General features: G+C 43.8%; 1 protein-coding gene across 1 annotated transcript in view; it reads left to right on the top strand.

Moving 5' to 3' along the window:
- Positions 1 to 12,343, top strand: part of Rgsl1 (regulator of G protein signaling like 1) — a 47,483-nt gene extending 35,140 nt beyond the window's left edge. Inside the window, exons 18-24 of the mRNA XM_048810219.1 lie at positions 208 to 332; positions 2,456 to 2,565; positions 5,711 to 5,800; positions 6,504 to 6,568; positions 6,809 to 6,875; positions 7,708 to 7,903; positions 12,021 to 12,343. Of these exons, the coding sequence (XP_048666176.1) occupies positions 208 to 332; positions 2,456 to 2,565; positions 5,711 to 5,800; positions 6,504 to 6,562 (384 nt within the window). The 3' untranslated portion in view covers positions 6,563 to 6,568; positions 6,809 to 6,875; positions 7,708 to 7,903; positions 12,021 to 12,343. The remainder of the gene's footprint in view (positions 1 to 207; positions 333 to 2,455; positions 2,566 to 5,710; positions 5,801 to 6,503; positions 6,569 to 6,808; positions 6,876 to 7,707; positions 7,904 to 12,020) is intronic.
- Positions 12,344 to 22,128: the final 9,785 nt, after the last annotated feature.

Raw genomic sequence — 22,128 nt, 5'->3', positions numbered from 1 at the left:
CCAAGAAGTAATTCTCCCATAAAAACCCTGAAAGCTAATTGCCAGGCATGTCCTGAGTCTTGGACCAACTCAATGTCCTACATAGCAGCAAGCCCACAGAAAGCTCTGCCTTCTGGAATGGGGTGGTCTTGAGGGTCCCGGGGGCTAGGAGAGATGGCCCGCCTTTCCTGGAAGCTCTGCCGGTAACAGGCTCCACTCTGTGGGTAGGTGAATATCTCTGAGTCCCAGAAGGAGGCTATCCTTGCTGCAGTTTCAGAGGGCCACCTGGATCGGACCACCTTCCACGGGGCTGTCATGTCCATCTTCCCCGTCATTATGTACTTCTGGAAAAGGTAACCCTCTCCCTTTACCCAGCAACTGCCAAGCCAGGAAAACACATTTAGCTTTCCGGACAGACTGCTGCCTTCCTCGGGGCCTCTCGTTCCTAATTTCCATTGTCGTGGGGAATATGATGGCGGTTCTTGTCCTACTTGATGCACTCTGTCCCTCACACTGAACGCTGAATCAGAGGATGGAGGAGGAGTGAGACAGGGAGGCAGAACAAGGGGCTCCTCGGCTCCGCCCTCCCTGGTTTGCCTGGAGTGACAGCGTGAGGTTTTCTTGGGCCTTTCTCACCTAAGGGTGAAGTGGATATAGCTCCTTGGGGAGAACTTGTGTCGAGGCTGACTAACACAGTTGCTTGTGCTTGGGAGCCTCGTGGAAAGAGTCACAGAGAAGCATTTTACTGCTGCGTCCAAATTATTGCCACTGTGATAATTTGCTAAATATTTCAATTTTCAAGAGGAAGTAGAAATTCAGAACTTTATGACACGTCTTCCAAGGTTAAAGTGGCAAATGTGGCAACTAATTCAAAATGAAAATGTGGTGAGGAGCCTGTGAAGGCCAAAACGTGAAAAGGAACAAAATATCCACAGACCAAAGGCAACCTGTGCCCACTGGTTCCTAACCTGCCCCAAGGAGTGGGCTGGCCGACTGGCCTCCATTCTCCCAGTTCCCCTGTGTTCTGCCACAGTCCTACTTCATGTCTTCCACATAGTATGTGGCAGCGACCAGAGGACAACTGTGGTATTTCCCTAGACAAGACTAACGGGGATCATGATTTGACTCTGTCTCCTCAGTTTCCCTTCTTTCCTTCCAAAATGTGACTTTAATAAAATAAAATTATAAAATCTGCTTACCAACCTTTATTTTAAAATCCCTAAGATAATAAATTATTTAAAACAGGTTTACATAAATACAAAAATCTTAATTTGTAAGCAGTTAACCTTTTAAATATCAATTGCTATCTGATGGCACTAATTTTAGAATTCCTAACCAGGACTAAATAGAAAACTCATCCTGGGACCTTTTAAGGGAAACTTCTGAAAAATATGCTTCTCCTGGTGCAACTCAGTGCTCTGCTTCCCAGTCTGTCTTAAGAAAGATTACAGTTGCTTCAGGGGGTTTTTGATCCTTAATCCACATGCAGTTGGTTCTTTACTTGATTTCCTATACACTTGCAAAGAGATTTATGTTGTGCAAATTGTGTTCATGTGTATTATCTCAAAGAATCCCTCAACAACACTATGAGGTGGGTGTGCAAAGCATTATTACCCCTGCTTTATAGATGAGGAAACTGAGGCACAGAGTAGTTAAGGGACTTGCCTAAGGCCACTTGGTAAGTGGTAAAACCAGGATTAGAAACCAGTTCTCTTGGTCTCTTTCCAGCATAAGTAATGCACCTGTGGCATACTGGAAAGTCAGGGGAGGGACACTGTGCAGCAGGTGGGATGGGACAAAGCAACGGTGATAGAAGAGCTGCCCCTCGGGGAGTGGAGAGGACAGCAGCAGGCAAGACCACCAGAGCCAGGGGAGCATAGAGAATAAATAAAGTCTTAGCCAAGACGGAACAAGGGGTCCAACCCCAGGACTGGCAGAGGGTAGCGAGGAGCTAGGGGGCCAGGGAGGATACCACGGTGAGTGCTGGGGGGCCCTAGGGAGCAACAGTTCTCAGGTCACAGTGATTCAGGAGCCTGGGAGCCACTGGCTATTCCAGAGAAAGGCCTGCTGAGAAGAAGGTAGGAGATCCAGGACCTCAGGAAGGGGCAGAGGGAAACCCGGGCGGACATTCCAGCTGCATCAGCTGGGGTTAAATAAAGCAAGTATCCCAAGAGTTATCCCTGCTCCAGGACCAGGCATAGCAGATTCTTCACCAGCTCCATTCACTAGTGGCTCCAGAAGAAAGTCCCATCGTACTGCCCAGACCAGGCCCTTGCTGAAGCCAGTTCTGGACAAAAAAGAGACCTCAGAAGAAGGGCCTCTGAGAGCAACACTGGAGGCCATGTTGCTCTTCTCTTCTCCGTTGGACACCCATGCTCTCTGAGGACTGGTCCTCTCCGGTTTCCCCTGGCCTCTTTATTCTAGCCCCCTCCACAGGGGGTTTTCTCCCTGTGACTGAAGGCCCTTCTTCCCACAGGTTTTGTACTTGGAAGGCAGCCCGCTCTTACCTGCAACACATGGGAAAGGGGATGAAAGACAGAAAATGTGCTTCTAAACCTGCATACAAATACCCTCCTTCAAGTGGAGGTAAGCACTCATCCTCATCCTGCAGCAACTGAGACTTGAGAAGAGAGAGCAAGGGCCCGAGGGCCAACTGTCAGACTCACAGGGCACAGGGGGGTGTTTGCTAGAACAGTAGATAGCTCCTTAACTTGGTCTTTGGAGAAATGGGAGGCCTCAGGATAAAGTACATCTTATCAGTGGCTTCCAGCATTATCGAAAGGATACCTCCTCCATTACTGCTCCCCAGCACTGGCTCCCATGAGACTTCGGGGCCTGGCGCCACGGTCCACCTGGTGTCACCTGGAGGCAGTAACTTGCCTCACTGCTGTTTAAGAGGCTCCCTGCCCCAACTATCCATTAAACCCTACTACTTGAAAAGCATTTAATTTAAAAAGTTAAGTGAGAAAAAAAATTAAAATTGGATTAATGGCATAGTTTTAATGTGATACATATGTGTGTGTGTGTGTGTATCTTGTTACAGATACATATAATTGTATAAAAGCATAGGAAAAAACCTTAGAAATAAAGATAAAAGTGTCAATTGAGTTATCTTTGGGAGGTGTGATTGTGAGGGATTAATATAGTTATTAATCTACATATATCATATAATCGTGTATTAATATGCCTATTTAAAATGATATATAACATTTAATATTTATTATAATATATTACATTATTTAAAATATATTATTAATATGTTTATTTAAAATATAAATAAGCATATGTACTTTTACTTAAAGTACATATGCTTATTTATACTTAAGCATAACTTAAGTATATATATTTATTTAAGTATATATTTAAAAGATATTTATTATTTAAATAAATAAGTATATATCTATACCTTTTTTATACATGTGTACTTATTTATATTAAATATATTATATATAATTTGTATATGTATTTAATTGTGTGTATACACACACACACATTTTCTTGGCACAAAGCCATTAAACCCAGTCCCTTTCCTAATATGGAAATACAACTAAGATTAGTACTTTAGTGCAAGAGAATTTTAATGAAGGGAGGAGCATGGGACAGGTCAGTCTACTCTCAGTAGAAAGTTCTGGAAATCAGAGTCTGTGAATTTAAGGACAAGACCAGCATCAGAACAAAAGCAGAGATAGGAGAGGAATATTAAAAACAGCAACTCATGGCACTATGGTGGAGCAGAACATTCTCTTGATCTGGCTGAAACCTGCCTTATTCTCACATCCATTTTCCCAGACACCCAGCCCTGTCCCCATGCCAGCTTTCATGTCATACATAACACCCGCTTCTTAGCGTGCCAGCAAAGACCCTTGGGAACAGCTGGGGAAGCGACCCTGGGCCCACTGCAGGGCCTGACTCCTGCTCCTCTGATAGGAATCTCTGTAAGCACAGAAGTGACCCAGACGGGTGCCCACCTCATGAATCCAGCAAAGCCTTTATTCAGCAGTGAAGTCAGGCAGCGGAGGGCTCACTTTCTGGGTGGAAAATGGTACTGATTACGGGGGAGGTATGGGTCTATATAGGTTACGTTGGGGGGTGTCTCAATTCTCGAAGACTGTGACAGGACATGGACAAAAGGTTGCAAATATCTGGAACTTGTTTCCTTCTGGGCACAGTTTTTAATTAAGCAGTATTTTTACAGGACAGGGATAGAGGGTTCTGGGTTCAGAGTCCAGTGCTCATCTGACCTCCAGGGGTCATTGTATTGCCATGGGAACAAGTTCAATGTGTAGTTTCACTGTCATATCACTGAGAAGTGATTTATGGAAAAGATCAAAGCTTTGGCTTCTCTCTCCCTCCCTCCTCCCAGGTCACACTCTGTGTTGGGGATTTATCAATTTCATTATCCTTCAATCTCACCCCTAGGAAGTACATCACCTACCTCCCTAGCTGAAGCTGCATGATGACCATTAACTCAACAGCCTTGTGCCTTGCAAAATGTTAGGTCAGCAGCCGGAAATCAGGAACCTCTCCAGTACTTGGGGCAAAGTGTCCTTATGGACAAGAGGGCTTATTTAGGATGGGGGTAAGGAGATGTAGAAGGACTTAGGCAGCAAGGGCAAGATGGTGAGTGAGGAAGTTAGGGACAGAGCCAGAACAAAGGAGCATGGAAAGAGTCTTCTAATGAGGTCAACATCCTGTTGACAAAAGTGCTCACAGGCTGGGCAGGCCTGTAATCCCAGCGACTCAGGAGGCTAAGGCAGGAGGATTTCGAGTTCAAAGCCAATCTCAGCAAAAGCAAGGTGCTAAGCAACTCAGTGGGACCCTGTCTCTAAATAAAATAGGGCTGGGGATGTGGCTTAGTGGTTGAGAGCCCCTGAATTCAATCCCCAGTACCAAGAAAAAAAAAAAAGAGCTCACAGACACAAGCAGGGGACTCAATCAGACAGACATTTCTTGTGCTCTAAGTGGGGATCCAATAGAAAAACTGAAACAGGTGTGTGGATGGATGGGCACCTATCAATACATTGAGGAGAGAATGGACAGGGGAGGAGATAAGGGAAGGAAGAAATTCCAGAGACCATAAAAAGAACAAGCCAAAACTCCTCCACCAGATTCCCGGCTCTGGGGCCCCTTCTCTTTGGAGAAATCTGTCTCTGTCACTTTTGCAATAAACCTGCTGCTTGCCTGTATCTCTGTGTCCTGTTCTTCAATTCTTTGCTGAATGGAGACAAAGAACCCAGCACCCCTAGGCGGTAACAGGAGTGTGGATGGAGGACAAGGAAGGAAATAGAAAGGAGGAAAAAGGGAGAGAGACGCAGATAGGCGGGGCAAGTAATCCATACCTGGGCCGAGAAGAAGAAGTGCTCTATAGTGGAAGCCGAAGAGTCCCAGCCTCTGGCATATTTCCTGTAGCTGAGCTCCAGGGAAGTAAATCCCTAAATCTTCTCTGGTATTAAAAGAGAGGAGAGGGCAGTGGAATGCCCAGAATGAAGGGATCAGGGTCCAGGCCCAGAGAGCCCTCACATGGGCTGAAGGACCCCCAGAGAGCCCTCACATGGGCTGAAGGACCTTGAGCATTCTTTCCACCCACTGCCAGATTTAAGATAACAAAAGTCTGCACTTATTAACACCTGCAATGTGAGAAATGTTAGAGAAGGGCTTTTTGCTTGCTTCGGAAGATTCATCTTCTTAGGTGTCGTAGGGTTTTTAACACACTGCTTTCCTCCTTCTCCAGGAGACGAGGGCGTCCTAAGATTCACCATGCTCAGAGGTGTGGAGTGGTTTGGGCCTCAACAGCGGGGGGATGCAAGTTCAATCCAAAATTGTGAGTTGGAAATCCACTATTCTCAAGAGTCCACTACTACTCAATTAGAGGTTGGTTAAGGCAGCTTGGCCTGCCCACTTACTGACTAGGAGGAGACTGAGACCCCACAATAGGAAGTGACTTGCTCAAGGTCACACAGCTTGTGAGTGGCAGAGATGGGGTGAAAAGTAATTCTTCCTGGCCTACTTTGAGGGCTCCATACACAGCTATTACCTGAATAATTGTGTCGCCTTGATTCTTCTTTAGCCCCTTGAAGCAGCTGCCTTGAGCTTTTCTCTGTCTCTGCTAACTCTTCTGCCCAATTCAGGTGTGAAAGGCAAGCCTTAAGAGACCACCCACAGCTACTTCCCCTTCACACCGAGACCTCCTGCTGGCTTGGGCAGTGCCTACATCCTATATGTCCTCTTATCGGAGGCTCTTGCTACTGACTTCTCATCCCTATAGCAAACCCCAGGGTCCTTGCCTTCTGTGTTGGGGGGGGGCATATTATATGTTTTTCCCCCAGCTTTACTGACAAGGAGTCAACCCCACTCTGAAGCAGTAGACCTACTTATTTTCCATATGGCCTCTCCCAATAAACCTTTCCTTCCTATACCAAGTATCAGCTTTTAATCGGAGAAGAAGGTGGGGATACTGATTTTCTGCTTCTCATGGTCATGAAATGCCAGCTGGAATGAGCTGCATTATGTGTGTTCTGTTGTAGCTGAATGGGGGAGGCCACTGTGGAACACTGCCATGATCCCTGAGTCCAAGCAGCCCTAAGATCTGGTGAGTCTAGAGTTGATCTGGCTTAACCTCCTTATTTCACCTCCCTGGGTCTATGTAGCAGGGACAGAAAATAACACGGCATGCAAACCAGGTCTCTCAAACATCTCTGGAACTTTCCCAACACCTTCCCCAGAGGGTTTCCTGGAAGCTCTCCTGGATCCTCCTCCCCAGACTACAATTCCCTAAGTGATAGAGTTTGAGACATGAGTTCTGATCAAGTTTTTCTTTGTGTTTGTCTAGCATCATCTGGAAACCTTTCCCAACCGAGAGCTGAACCATCTTCCTTGCAGCTGGGTCCTTTCCTGGGGTAGGCATGAGCTGGAAATCCTCAGTTCTGAGGGGCTCTGTCCAAGATTACAATGGGAGAGACCTAGCTCCACATTCTGACAGTTCAGCATGTAGAACCAGGCTGACCCTTCTTTCTGGGGTGAGGGCACCTGGGGCAGGGGCAGCTAGGCAGGGATTTCTCTGTGAGGGATCCTTGCTCATCTTGAACTAGGACAGGCACTTTTAGGAATATGGAGTCCCTGCCTCACTTTTCAACAGAACACACTATGGTTGGAGACAAAGAGTGTTCCAGATGATCCCTCATTACCAGCTTTCCACTTGGTCTAGCTCTTTAGGGTATGATGTGTAAGGTAGGAAAGAAAGCAGAGATGTGCTCTTGACAGGACATCAGCAATAAGAACAGAAAGGATTTGAGCCGATCAAAATCAAAGAAGAGTGCCAAAGAGTTGCTTGAAGTTCAAGGTTATAGACAGCAGCCTCCGAGGATGGCAGGCCTGTTTTCTTGCCAGCCATTCCACCTTGTCTGACCAGCTTCTAAGCTCCAGTAAGGACTTGGAGCTTCCTGAGTGTCATTGGCCAGTGGTGGTGCCTGGGAATCATCCGGGTAACTTTGAATCTCTTTACACTGGGAAAGAGATGCATATGGCTTCAGAGGTTAAAAACTGTGGGAAGGTGAGAATGAGCATTCGGGAAGCCCTGTCCCCTAGGCAAGGAGTTCTAGGTCTGGCCGTGGCTATTTCTTAAAAATAAATAATAAAATAAATAAATGACAACAGTGAACTAGAAAACAGAGCAATTCCAGTTGCCTTGTTGCCCTGGTGATAACAGGCTATTCTTTTCTCTCCTTTTAGACAAAAATTGCTCCAACCCAAAAAGAAGAAGTAATCAAGTCAGGCTCCACTGAGACAAATCATCTCTCAGACGCCTCCCAATGCTGTCAGAACCTTTTCTGGTCAGAAATGAAATGCCCTGATGCCATCTGCCCCTAGAAAAATCAAAAAGGGACTAGGACAACAGCTCAGACATGGCAGGAGAAGACCGTAGTGGGTAAGATGTGGGCAGAGAGCATAAGAGAATGTTCCTGGCCTCCCTGAGCCTGGGAGTCCTGTTGGAGATGGTCTTCCCACAGTGAGCTGGGTCCCTGGGCTCCGAGGCTCACTCTGTAGCTGCATGGCCCTGTGCAAACTCTGGTTCAGGGTTGTTGAAGAATCCCGTGACATATGGATGGAAGTGTCATTGAACACTGTGGGAAGCAAGGTACTGTTATTCTCTGAGGTAATACAGCAGGGTCTTTTAATGCTAGAATCTCCCATTTTCACAATGAGGCATCTATTGTCTCAGAAAATCATCCCAACAACTCTCTGAGTAGCCAGGTCAGAAATCATTTATTTTCAGAGATGAAGAACAAACATGCATGGAGAAGGCGAGTGACTTTCCAAGATCACTAGGTGATAAATGGCAGTCTGCACACCCTGTCCTGTTCTTGTTCTGTGGTAGCCATCCATGCAAATTCTCATGCACAAAAGGAATAGCTCTGCCCTGGAATTCCATTCATTTGCTGACTAACAGATTCTTCATAAAGTTATTGACCTAAAGACTCAAACACTAGTCTTAATTTTAGAGTAACTAGGCTCATTTTCTGTCCTTTAAAAAGAGTGACATGTAAAATGACAGGGTTCCCCGAACAGTCTCTGAACTGGGGATGACTGAGGAGAGGTTGGCTTGACGTCTCTATGGGTTGCAGGATTCAGCAGAACTAGAAAGCTTTTTGGAGACTCCTTTCAATTTTCCAGCCAAAGTGCCCTGCTATGCGTATGACCTTTATTTCCTAGACTTTTCCAAAGGATGGAAAATATTGTGATGTCCAAAAAGGACTGAGATCATCCAGTGGGGCTGTGATTTCAGGAGGTTCAGAAAAACTGTGGGCAGACATGACTACTGAGGAGAGGTGTGAGGTAGGCGAGCAAGTTGTCGGGTGCCTTGCAGGCCCAGGAAGAAGGCCCAGCCCGGCAAGCATCCAGAAGGAAGTTCCGGAAGCAGCAAATGAGATTCTTCACCCTCCTCTGTGATGAGGTTAGATCTCCAAAGCAGGACTTCAATTAATCAAAGGAAAAGTGGTTATGAAACAGAATACCTAAAAATCAGGCCAAAACTTAGACAAGGAACTAGGAAAGAAAAGGAGAAGAGTCTAGTTATGGAACTGAGGTACCAGGAAAGAGCTCAATCAAAAAGGAATAAGTCAACCAGACATAGTGTTATACACCTGTAATCCCAGAGGTTCCAAAAGCTGAGGCAGGAGGGTTGCAGGTTCAAAGCCAACCTATAAGCTGGCCTCTGCAATTTAGTGAGACCTCAGCAACTTAAAGAGACCGTGTCTCAAAAAAATAAATAAATAAATGCTGAGGATGGGGCTTGGTAGGTAAAGCACCCCCTGAGTTCAATCCCCCAGGACCCCAGCCCCACCCCACCCCCGCTAAAAAATAAGGAACAAGTCAAGAGCCCTGCTCATTGGACCAGAGAGAATGTAAGGCTAGTGCCACAAGGTGACTGATCTAGTAAAATGCTGACCCAGCGTCACATGCCTAAAGGCCTTCAGGTATGGGGCTCAGGCATGGCTGAACCCAATGTTGACAGGAGGCAGATTAAACTTAAGATAGAAAAAAAGAGTTTAGCTGGCCCACATGAAACCGAGTCTTTCCATTTCTTAATTTCCTCCCTCTCCACATTCATCCTGGGCATACTCAGATGCAGGTATGGAAGAACACACAAGCATGTTATTTAAAAGGGCTGGTGACACTTGCGAGGACCAACTCAGATAGGAGAAGAATCTGCTCTTTCATCGAGTCGTGTTGATTGCTCCTTCAGGTTTCTCATGCCCTCACTTGAGAGATTCTAGTTCTAACATGTTCTAATGCCAGTTTCAGCCGCTGTCACAAAGGCAATCCCCTAGAGAGTGCAGGCTGGTTTTCGTAAATTAGTAAAGTAGCCCATGAGAGACAACAGGGAGTGGTAGAGACTGTGGTAAACTTGAGAGCACGTCTCTAAGGGGACCATGACGGCCAGCTCTGGCCAGCCAACCAGCCTACCTTCTACTAAGGAAAAAAAGAAAGAGAAGCCTAACCTGGGACTCCCTGGGCTAACGTCAAGGTGTCAGTAGGGCCGTGTTCCTTCCTGGAGGTCCCAGGGTGGAACCTTCTCCCTTGCTGATTCAGGTTGCTGGCAAGACCCTGTCCTTGCAGTAGCAGCCATGAGATCCCCTTGCTGGCAGCAGCTGAAGCCATTCTCAGCCTCTCAGAAGCCACCTGCATTTCTTAGCTCATGGCCTCCTTCCCCCGCCCCCATCGTTAGGGTTAGCGATGGTGAAACAAGCTCCTCTCATGCTTTGAGTTTCTCTGCCTCTCCCACCATCACGCCTCTCCAGTCCCCTCCTCCGCCTGCCAAATCCCCTTGTCAGAGCCCCCCGGGATAATCCAGGATAATCTCTGTTTTTAGGTTCTCTAACCTTGATTTCATATCCCAAATTCCTTTCTCCATGTACAATAGCGTCTTCACAGGTTCCAGGGATCAGGTGTGGCCACAACAAAGACTGCCTCCTACAGTCCTGAGAGTAACCTTCCTAGAAAAGAATGTGGAAACTCAGAACCAGGCCTCCGAGGCCATCCCTGCCTCCTAGACCTTGGGCGCACCATTGTCTTCTTGCCATGTCTTTCTGATTATCCTTTCTCAGTCGCCCTGACTCCTCCCCTGCTTCTTCCTTGAATATCAGGCTCCCACAGCTCTACTCTCTAGCTTATCTTCTTGCAATGCACTGCAATGCCCTGCTCCCAGTTTCTCCTCCAAGCTTAGAATCCAAATTTCCAATTACATAATGGGACACTGCAAATTTAATATATCCCAAACTAGCCTTGGCTCCTTCACTCCCTTTCTCAACCCCAGACAGAAAACAGAAGCATCTCCTCCAGCCGTCCCTCCCCTCCTGCACTTCAGCTGGGGGAGCAGGAAGTCCTCGGGACTTGGTCTTGGAAGCATCTCTCCATCCAGTCCTGCCCTCTGCCTACTGGCACAGCCTAGGTCAGCCCCCATCCTGTGTCAGCAGCACTGGGAAGTCACCTCCTAATCTTAGCCTCCTCACTCCTCCCTCTACACACATCCGACACATTCTACTTCACCCCACACATCAAGACCAACTCTGATCTGTTCCATGTGGAAGACTATGTATCCCCCTTCTTTGCCCGAATGAACAGAGCTTCCATTCCTTATCAGAAAACACCAGGCCATAGATAATGTGACTCTAATACAAGCTTCCAGGTTTATATCTTCCTGTGTCTCACCCCCACCCACACCTCACCTCTCTCTCTCTCTCTCTCTCTCTCTCTCTCTCTCTCTCTCATTCATTCCACTTTCCAGCAATAAGAGTATCTAAAATACCCTTCCATTATCCTGGTGACATCAGCCATCAGTCAGTATTTAGCAATATGAAAATTAATTCCAGTGGGAAAACCACATTGTAGAATTAAGCAAACCCATGAAGTAGTTTTGAGTTGAAAAAAGAAAAATTGATCTATGTCATTGTTTGACTAAGGAAATAAAGGATCACTTGAATAGTGAGAATAAGATTTTTTTCTAAATCACATGATGCAGACCTTGAGCATTAATTCTTCAGCCTGAGACTATCTACATAAGAAACATATGATAAAGGAGAAAATAATAAAATATTGGTTTAATTTGGAGGGAACAAAGAGTAGAAAGTGTGATTTATGCTAATAATCCAGTTTTTATTAGCAGGGGATATATAGTGATCTAGATCTTTACACCCTTATAGACTTGGATCATATACTTTTGAGGGCAGAGACTGACCTATTTTTCTTTGTACCTCCAGTACTTAACACAGTACTTAACATGCATGTAATCGTTTCCCCCTCAAAATATATTGCATGCATAAGTAAATGAATTGCACTAGTTGCTGGGAATGTAGAAGAAGAAACAGAATATGAAGTTTATGCCTTTGGTGACCTTAGACAGAGCTATTACCAGAAAATCAAATCAATAGTCAATTACAATTGTGATAGCACCAGAAAGAAGAAACATCAGATGCTATTTACTTAATGAAACTTTTTAATGTTCCAATAATTCTTGATGCCTTAAGAACTGTTTTATTTTTTAGGAAGCACAAACAATCCATTCACACCAAAGAGTGACAGAAAGAGGGAGAGGAAAGAAGAAAGAACAAGAGAAATGGAGAGATCTGCCTCCACCTTCACACGAGCCTTTTCAGATACTTGTGTCAGAGTGACATGAAATCTCCCCCTTTTCTACAGCTGTAGACAAAACATCTGCCCCTCATTTTGAGTGCCTCCAACTGTTCCAAGTGTCACCCCTGAGGAGGGGGTGGCCCATGTCTATAGTGCTTCAGAGTGCCAGTCCTCACCCCTACACCTCCAGCAGGACTGTGGGTCACTAGCCAAAATAAAGCACATCCACACTCAACGCTGTGGGCCTGCCATCCTCTTCTTAAGAAAAAAGGTGTCAGGGAAGACAATACGTTGCTTCCCAGGGGGCTCCCAGGATCATTTCCAATTAAGAGATTAGTGGACTTTACACTTCCCATCCTGGACCAAGAACACGGTTGGCCAGTTTCCTCCAGTGGCTTTGACACCTGGACTGTCCCCTGACCCCCATTGGGGCCAGGAGGCTCTGCTGCCATTCCTTCAGAGCTCAAGGTTTTCCTCAAGGCAAGCTGGGTTTAAATTAAATCTCTGTGCTTCCCAGTAACTCTGTGATCTCAGAATTACTAAACCCCCATCAAGACCCGTCACCCTTGTGTGTGAAATGGAGCTGACAACAGGTACCTCCTAGGGTTATTTGAGGAATAACTTGAGATAATGTGTTTCTTATTCTTGAAACATTGGGGCTTTTCCTGCTCTCTTTCTTTTTTATTTCTAGTGTAATTTCTTGAAAACATACCATATATGATTTTTTTTTTATTCTTCAAATTTTGATAAAATGTGCCCAGAATGTAGTCTACCTCAGTGATTGGAAAGAATGTGTATTCTACTACTGTTACATGCAGTGGCCTATCGATGTCAGAGTATTCAGTTGATTTATGGTGGTGTCGATTTCAACTATGTTCTTACTGATTTTCTGCCTGCTTGATCTATTTCTGATAGAGGGGTGTTGAGGCCTCCACTACAATAGTGAACGCATCTCCATCTCCCTGCAGGTAGTTTTGACTTTGCCTCATATTTTAACACTCTGCTGGGTACACACACATTAGGAACAGTTAAGTCCTGGAGAACTGACCTCGGTATCACAAAGTAATGCCCCTCTTTATTTCTGATCAATTTTCCCTGAAATCTGCTCTATCTAAAATTAATAGGGCTTCTCCACTTTCTTTTGATTGGCATTAGGAGTCTATCTCCATCATCTTACCTTTAAACTACATATGTCTTTGTATTTGAAGAGGGTTTCTTGTAGACAAAATATAGTTGGGTCTTGTTTCTGTTTTTGTTTTTTAATCTATTCTGACAATCTCTCAATTGGTATCTTGAGACCATTAGTATATATGATTATTGGTATATTTGGATTAATATCTACCATGTGTCTTGTTGATTTTTCTTCATTTTCTTGTTTTTTGGTCCCATTTTTGTCTTCCACTCTTTTTTTTGCCTTTGTGGGTTTTAATTGAGCATTTTATATTGTTGTATTTTCTCACCTTTCTTAGCATAGCAATTCTACTTCTCTTTTTACTCTTTCAGTAACTTAGCATTTGCAATGTACATTTACAGTTAACTCAAGATACTTCGATCAAGACTGTACCACTTCCTGGGTAGTGTTAGCATACCTTACAGTGATAAAATATTCGCAGCATTTCCCTCACATTTTGTATATAACTGGTGTCATTCATTTCACTTAAACGTAACCTACATGCATCAAATACATTGTTGCTAATATTTGGAACACAATATTTTCTGTTAGAGCAATTAAAAATAAGATAAAATAAATATTTTTTTATCTTCACTTGGTCATTTTTGATGCTCCTCCTTTTCTATATAATTCCAAGTTTCTGACCTATATTATTTTCCTTCTCTCTGAAGAACTTCTTTCAACATTTCTTGGCAACCAATTGCCTCAATTTTCGTGTGTCTAAGAAATTACTTATCCTTCTTTTTGAAGGATAGCGTCACAGGCTACAGAACTCTATTGGGTGAGGTTTTTTTCTCTTGAGGCCTTAAATACTTCATTGTATTTAACTCTCTTCTTGCTTGCCAGGTTTCTCAGGAGAAATCAGATGTATTTGTTATCTTTGATACTCTGAAGTAAGAATTTATTTTTCCTTCAAGATTTTTTTATCTTTAATTTTCTTCAGTTTTATTCAGATGTGAATAACTGTAAAATCTTTGTCCTTTATTCTGTCTGATAATTCTCTGAGCTTTCTGGATTTGCAGTTCGATATCATTTTTGGAGAAGTTCCCAGTTGTTATGGTTTTAAACATTCTTTTGCCCCTTCCTTCCTTCTTTTCCATTTGTTGTTACCATTATTTGTGTGTTATGCCTTTTGGATTTTCTGTTCTTCCCCACCCACCCACCCAACCCAACCCCCGTCTCTTTCCTCTTCGCTTTTCAGTTTTGAAGGTTTCTATTGACAAATCCTCAAACTCAAAGAGGCTTTCCTCACTATGTCCAATAGGGTCCATCCAAGAAATTCTTCATTTTTATTTTAGTATTTGATCTCTAACATTTCTCTCTACTTCCATTAGCCATTTATTCTCATATATTGTCCGCTTTTTCCATTCAACCCTTCAACATCTTAGTTATAGTTTTAAATTCAGTCTGATTATTCCAGCATCCCTGTCATATCTGTGTCTGGTTCTAATGCTTCTTATGTCTCTTTAAACTGTGTTCCCTGCCTTTCATTGTGCCTTGTCACTTTTTGTTGAAAGCTAAACATGATCTACTGGATAAAAGAAAATGTGGTAAATAAGCCTTCAGTAATGTAGCCATAGGTGTGGGAGGAAGGAAGCATTCCAGTGTCCTAAGATTAGGTCCTAGGCTTTCAGGAAGTCTGTGCCTCTGTGAACCTCACACGTGCTTCTTGGTTTTTCCTTTTCCACCCTCTTAGGTTTATAGGATTGTTAGAGGAGACCACAGTTGAGGAGACCAGGTTGATTAAACTTTGATAAGACCCTAGCATGTTAGATTCTGAAAAGATAGTTTATTCTCTTGAGGGCTGCCCTTTTTAAGAAGAGCAGAATGCACTGGCATATTTCAAAATGGTTACTTGTCTCCATCTCATGTTAGGAACCTGATGGGATGTTTTTTCTCTGATTTTCACTGTAAGAACCATAGAGCTCCTGGAGGTAAATCTTACAAAGCATTGGGGGGCTCCCCCACAACTGGGTCCCCTTGAAATCATTCTCTTTCAGAATTGCCCACATTGATCCTCTAGCAATTTGTCAATTGCAGTTTAGTTTTTCCCACCCGGAACTTGTTCCCACGGAGGTGGGTTTCTTCTGTAACTTGTGGTTCTCTGTATCTGCCTGTCTCTCTCTCTAGTTTGGGGGCAGACATTTAACCTCACTCCTACGCAGGATCTAAGAAGAGTTGTTGATTTTTCAATTTGTTCAACTCTTTATTTGTTATTATGAGGCAGTGATCACTTCTAAGCTCCTTATATGCTGGATCAGAAATCAGAAGTCCTTGGAAGGTTTTTTTAAATGATGCCAGCTGGGGCCCACACAGGTTCTGATTTAATTGGCCTGGCCTGGGGTGGGACCCAAGGGTTTCTAGTGTGCAGCCAGGATGGAGAACCACTGAGGTGTGTAATATACATTTTATTGCTGAAGAAGGAGAGGACAAACACAAATTTATTTGCCTCTAGTCACTCTAGTCGGCCTTCTCTGGCTGGCTCCAGTTCTTTGGGTCCCTATAAAAGAAATGTCCATATGATGGTGGTTGTGCTCCCGGCTCTGCCCTTCGCAGTGCTCTGTGTGCTTATGTCAGGAATGAGGGAAGTAGACAGCTTTAGATTTTGCTACTAAAGTAAAAAGTTGCTTTCCTGATATGCACTCAACATTTCTATGGTATTGAGAACAGTGACGGTTTGCCTCGATCCTCCTAGTCATTACATAACTCCATAGTTCCCTCCAGGTGTATGACAAAAAATGTACAAATGTACCTTACCAACTTCTTAAAAATAAGCATAGTGATTTATTTCTCCCAATGTATATGTCTGTGCCTTTTTCTCACACCTATATAGTCTCTCCATTTAGCACAATCTCTGTGGCGTTTTACTTGGAGAATATTATAAGATCTCTGGTAAATTTAAATATTTTTTTTCTATGACTTCACCTACCTTTCCCCAATCTTTATTTTAAAAAGTGAAAGAAAAGAAGGAAGGAAGGAGGGGGTGGGGGGCACACAGGATGTAGCAGGTATTCCCTAAAGTATGTAAGCAATGTCACATTTTTATATTTTTAAAGATTTTTAACAAACTTAATTGAAGTATATTTAACCTACTATACAATTCACCCATTTAGAATATATCGCCAATGTTTTAATAGTATATGCACAGGGTTGTATATCACAAACACAATATAACATAGAACATTTTTGTTGCCTACTCCTTAAAAAAAAATACCTACTGGCATTCGCTCTCTATTTCTTCCCACTATTCTCCCCAGCTCTATGCAACCACTAAACTACTTTAGGCCTATAGGTTTGCCCATGCTAGACATTTCACATAATTGGAATCACACGATATAGGACCTTTTGTGACTGGCTTCTCTCTTTTACAGAATGCTTTACTTAACAATATTTCTGTAAGTTGTAACAGTATTTCATTCCTTTTTATTGTTGAAGAGTATCTCACAGGTGTGGATATACCACTCCATCTAGGATTCATCAGTTCATGGACATTTGAACTCTTCCCACTTTCTTGACTATCATGAATAATGATGGTGTGAACACTCATCTACAAGTTTTGTACAGAGGCACGTTTTCATCTTCCTTGTATATATATCTAAGAGTAGAATTGCTGAATTACACCATATCTAGAATTCCAGAGCAACTGTACAATTTAACCTTCCCACCAGCAATGTGTAAGAGTTATGATGTTTTTACAACCTCACCACAACTTGTCATTTTCTGTCTTCTTTGTAATGCCCATTCTATGAATATGATGTGAAACTTGATTATAGTTTTAGTTTGCATTTCCTTAATGGATAATCATGGTGAGCATTTTTATTCATGCCTGTCGACTGTTTGTACATCTTCTTTAGTGAAATGTTTATGTGGGCAAGGGGTGGCATGGTGTGATTTAAATTTTAAGAGACTCCCTCTGTCTTCTCTGTGAGTAGACTGCAGAGGGGAAGAGTAAAAACAAGAGCATGAATTAGATCATCACCGAACAGTTCATGCAACTGATTTGGTGGCTTCTGTTGAGTGAGAGCAGCGAAGTGGATTGCAGGTCAGACAGTGGATGTGTTTTGATGGGTGAGCCCACAAGATTTGCTGACAGAGGGAGGGCTGGTGGGAGACAAAGGGGTGGGGGGACCCAGGACAGCGGCAAACATTCTGAACTGGGCAACTGAAGGAACAAGGCTGCCACTAACAAAGACAGAAGCGTTCTCGGAGGTTTAGGGGGAAGACTGGGAGTTTCATTTTGGACGTGCTAGATGTGATGTTCCCATTAGACCTTTAGATGGAGATATCATGTGAGGTTAGCATGTGCATCAGGAAACCAGGGAGAGGCTGGCTGGGGATAAATCTGTTGATCAGCTAATGATGATGTTAAAAGCTTTGTGCTGAGAAATGAGTATGTAGACAGTGAAGGCAGGGAGAAAAGAAAAAGAAGGAACAGGCAGAGAAAGGCAAGGAATTACTTCTGTCCCTCCTGCTTACATTCTTCTGGCCAGAGCTTAATTACACGACCCTACCTAGCTGCAAAGGAGGTTGGGATGAAATTTCTACTTGGGTGACCCGGGACATGGCTAAAACTCAAGGATTCTAACACTTTCCTTTGTCTTGGCCAAGACAAAGGAAAGCCCCTCTCTCCCGGCTCTGAGCTCCACTCTCTGGCTCCCTCTATATATGACATACACATTTTTACATTCCTCAAACAGGTCAGGTGTGAACATGCTCCAAGGCCTTTAACTTACTGTTCTCTCTGCTTATTCCCTCAAATATTTCTGAAGCTTTCTTACTCTCTTGCTTCCTGTAATTTTTGCTTGATTATTTCCTTCTTGATGAGGCCCAACTGATCACCATATTTACATTCACCCACATTAGCTGACTACCCAACCCCCTACTCTGCTTAACTCTCTCCCTGGATATTACCCCCACCTAGTGTACTGTGTCTTTATTGGTATATCTCTACACTATCTCCATTACCCCTGCTAGGCCAGGCCTCTTAAGGAGGGGGACTGTGACCTGGTTTGCGGGTGGTGTCTCTAGTATTTAAACACTGGGGTTAGGAAAACACTGCTCTCCAGACGCCTTGCAGGTATTACACCCTACTTCCTGAACCACTGAGCTGCTGAGACTTTGACATAGGAGAAATATAGACCTTCTGCCCTAAGTGAGTCACCACCACTGGGTTGCTGTTAAAACAACAAACAAAATGACATCCAATTGCTTCAATTTTACAAAACATATACTAAAAAGAAATCCTAAAATACAAAGCCTCCTACCTAATAATACTCAGAATTTTCAGGAGAAAAAAAAAAAGGTGAGATTCTGTGTGTATGGTGCTCACGGCTTTGAGTTCCCCTCTTCTGTGGATAGCAAATCACTTCAAGATTCTTGTGTTAGATTTTATCAGCCAACACTGGTGAAGAACATCATGATGTTATGTTATGTAAAAGTAAATATATTCATCTAATCCTGTTAATGGTTTCCTAGAGCCTCAAAAGTTCAGTTTCCCCATTTTCTTTTTTTTCCTTTTCCCCCTCCCCTTGTTAGAATCATCTCTTCTTAAACATACAGGCCATAGGCAATTTGGAAATCAAGCAAATGAAAAATACTGGGAGATGAGAAGGTGCACCATTTTTTTTCTTTAATGTTTTTTTTGTTGTTGATGTTGTTTTGTGGTTTTGTTTGTTTGTTTGTTTGTTTGTTTCTGTTTCCTGTGATGGGAAAGAAGAGAAGAGGAAGGTCAGAAACATTTGCTGCAAGACCATTGTGTGCCACGTGTTTGGTTTTGTCAGTTTGGGCTGCGATAACAACAGGACTTTGGATTTTCAGCCTTGCAAACTGACTACCTGGAATCCACTTCGCTGCTCTGTCCCAACGGAAGCCACCAAATCAGTTGCATGAACCGTTTGGTGATCTCCTAATTCATGCCCTTGTTTTCTCTCTTGCCCTCTGTAGTCTACTTACAGAGAAGACAGAGGGAGTCTCTTAAAATTTAAATCACACCATGCCAGCCCTTGCCCACAGTCAACTAGGGGTTTCTTATCTCTCCTGATAAAAACCTAAACCCTTTCTTTTGCCTTGGGACCCCCCTCACTGGTTTCCTGTTTCCCTTTTCTCCCTGCAATCAAGCAAATGATTTGGTGGCTTCTGTTGGGTGAGAGCAGCCACGTGGATTCTAGTAGTCAGTTTGGAAAGCTGTAAGTCCAAGATCAAGGAGCTGGTCACTCGGTTTCTAATGGAGGATTTTCTTTGTGGACAGTTACCTCTTTGCTATGTGCTCATGTGGCAGGGAGACGGAAAAGAGCCCTCTTTCCTCTTTTTAAAAGGTCATTAGCACGGGTGCCCACCCCCAGGACTACACCTAACCTTTCCAAGGCCCCATCTCCTAATAACATCCCATGGGGTGAGGGCCTCAATCTATAAATTTCGTGAGATACAGTTGGCTCCATTGCAGTGATTAAGAGCAGCAACAACTAAAATTGGGTATCTAGAATATAGTAGGCACTGTTCTAACAGACAATCCTGAGAGAAAATTTCCATATTGAAAAAAAGAAGGAAAGCTGAATTTCCCAGGATCTCCTCTGGAGAGAGGTTCTGCTGCACTTTACCCAAAACGTCTTGAAGCCCCATAGTCTCCTAAAGTGGTGATGGGTGGAGAGTTGGCCTCAAAGTTAGTTCCAAGACTTACCTGTCTCCTAGGCTCTAGCTCCAGCAAGGACCCACCAAACCTCTAATTTTAAAGATACTACTCAATTCCAGGGAATTCAAGAAGCATCCACTATGCACTTAGAACACACCAGGTACCTGGCAAGGCATTGGGATACGACCTCTGCCCACCCCAGCCAGTTGTGGAGATGGGTATAAATGCCAATCACTACTGAACGCAGCACATGAGGAAGAGCTTTTGCCTCAAACCAAGAGCACAATGGCATCCAAAGAAAGAAATGTCATCTGCAAACTGAAATGTACGAGGGAGGTGGGCTGGTGGAAAGAACCTGAGACCAGGAGCCTGGACAGGACTTCCTGGAGGCTCCACAGCCCCCCAGGGTGGGGAGGGGGTGGGGAGTAAAGGACTTAAGAGTCGCTGCTCTTATGGGCAGATGCCTCCATGAAATCATGTGGACGATCACCAGAAAACACCCAAATATCCTTCCCTTCTCCCGCCATGATGCCTCGAGGTCCACCTTCCAAATATTTTTTCTTGAGGTCTAAAAACTCTTCCTTCATTGGGCTGGGGTCATGGCTCAGCAGTAGAGCGCTCACCTAGTATGTGCGAGGCCCTGGATTCAATCCTTAGCACCACATATAAACAGATAAAATAAAGGTATTGTGTCCAACTACAACTAAAAACTATTTTTAAAAAAACTCTTCTTTCATTAAAATACCAGGTTAATATGCCAGAGACTCCTAGGTATAGGGCGTCAACTCATCCAATGGATTTTATTATGCCAAACACAAAGAATGAGAAAATGACATGACCTTCAATATATATCTTAAACACAGGTTTCTAACTAGGTAGTTATCACACAATGATGTAATTATAGAAACCTTTATCTTCCCACTCTAAATGTTTATCAATCAGAATCTCTTTTGTTCTGGAAGTTGCACCAGATAATGGGGGTTGGATATGACAATGGATAAGACATTATCACTGCCATATGGAACTCATGTTCTTACCCTGACGAGGGACAGATGTATTTTTAAGAACACATGAACATGTAAATTTAATATTTTTAGATAGTGATTAGAGCTATAATGTCATCAAAAAAATAAAAAGTTGATGGGAGCAACTTTGAATAAGGAAGTCTTATCTAAGGAAGTCACATTGTAGTCGAGGCCCAGAAAATAGGAGCTAGCAGGCAGAGCCTGGCAGTCAAAAGTTACAGGCAGAGGGAACCCCCAAACCAATGCCCCTGTGGAGGCCATGCTCCCAGCACTCAGAGGAAGCAGAGATAAGATCACCTCAGATACGGTGAAGCCTTCAAGATAAGCAGCCGACAGGTGAGGAGCACAGAGCTGTAGACTTTGCCAGTACGTTTACCAATTGGCTGGTGAACAGTTCGGGTTTTCTTCTAACCACAATAGGAAGCTGTTGGAGGGTTTTAAGCAGGGAAGGGACCTGATCTGATTTTCAGTGTCAGTCAAATGACACAGAACATATAAGGGTGACTGGTGGTCACATCAAGAGGGGGAGGTGAAATTTCAAAACCTGGAATTCCCCTGCCTGTTTATGATGATGTTAGCTATGGCGCTCAAACTTATCATCTAGGGACAAAGGTCAAAAAGTGAAGTTCTTGAGGATTAGGTAAGGAGCACTCAATATCTAGCAGTTGCACAGAGAAGGAGCTGGCAGAGGATGCTGTGCAGACCAGCCAAGTGGAAGGAAAGACAAGAGAGTGCAGGGTTAAGGCTGCTGTAGAAGTTTCCAGGGAAATGGAATAGTTGATGACTCAGCCGCAGCTGGGAGGTTCTTGAAGGCAGGGGTGTGACCCAGTGGTTTGGCACTGTGAACGTCATTGGTAATGTGACCTCTCGGACATCAGTGCAGAGGAACGCATGAAAGCCCTTGTACTTCTGAACCATGACTGCTCCCACCTGCCCCATCTCACTCTTTGGCATCCAGAAAGACCACACCCTGGACTCACGGACCTGGGTTAGCATCCTGCCTCTGTACTTACTACTCCAGCATCTTAAAGAGCCTTTCTGAGCATTCGTTGTGTCTTCTATAGAACGAAAATAATCTCAGAGCGCAATCAGGGACGCCACTGGACATCACATGTAAGAGTTTCATACTAGAAAAGAGAAGGTGCTCAGCAAGTGGCAGATCTAATACTTTTCCTTTAAAGAGCAACATGTCCTTC

Source organism: Marmota marmota, unplaced genomic scaffold, assembly GCF_001458135.2.
Source record: "Marmota marmota marmota unplaced genomic scaffold, marMar, whole genome shotgun sequence".
NCBI classification, from domain to species: domain Eukaryota; kingdom Metazoa; phylum Chordata; class Mammalia; order Rodentia; family Sciuridae; genus Marmota; species Marmota marmota.
The sequence above is the reverse complement of the archived record's forward strand: the minus strand, read 5'-3'. Positions and strand labels throughout refer to the sequence as shown.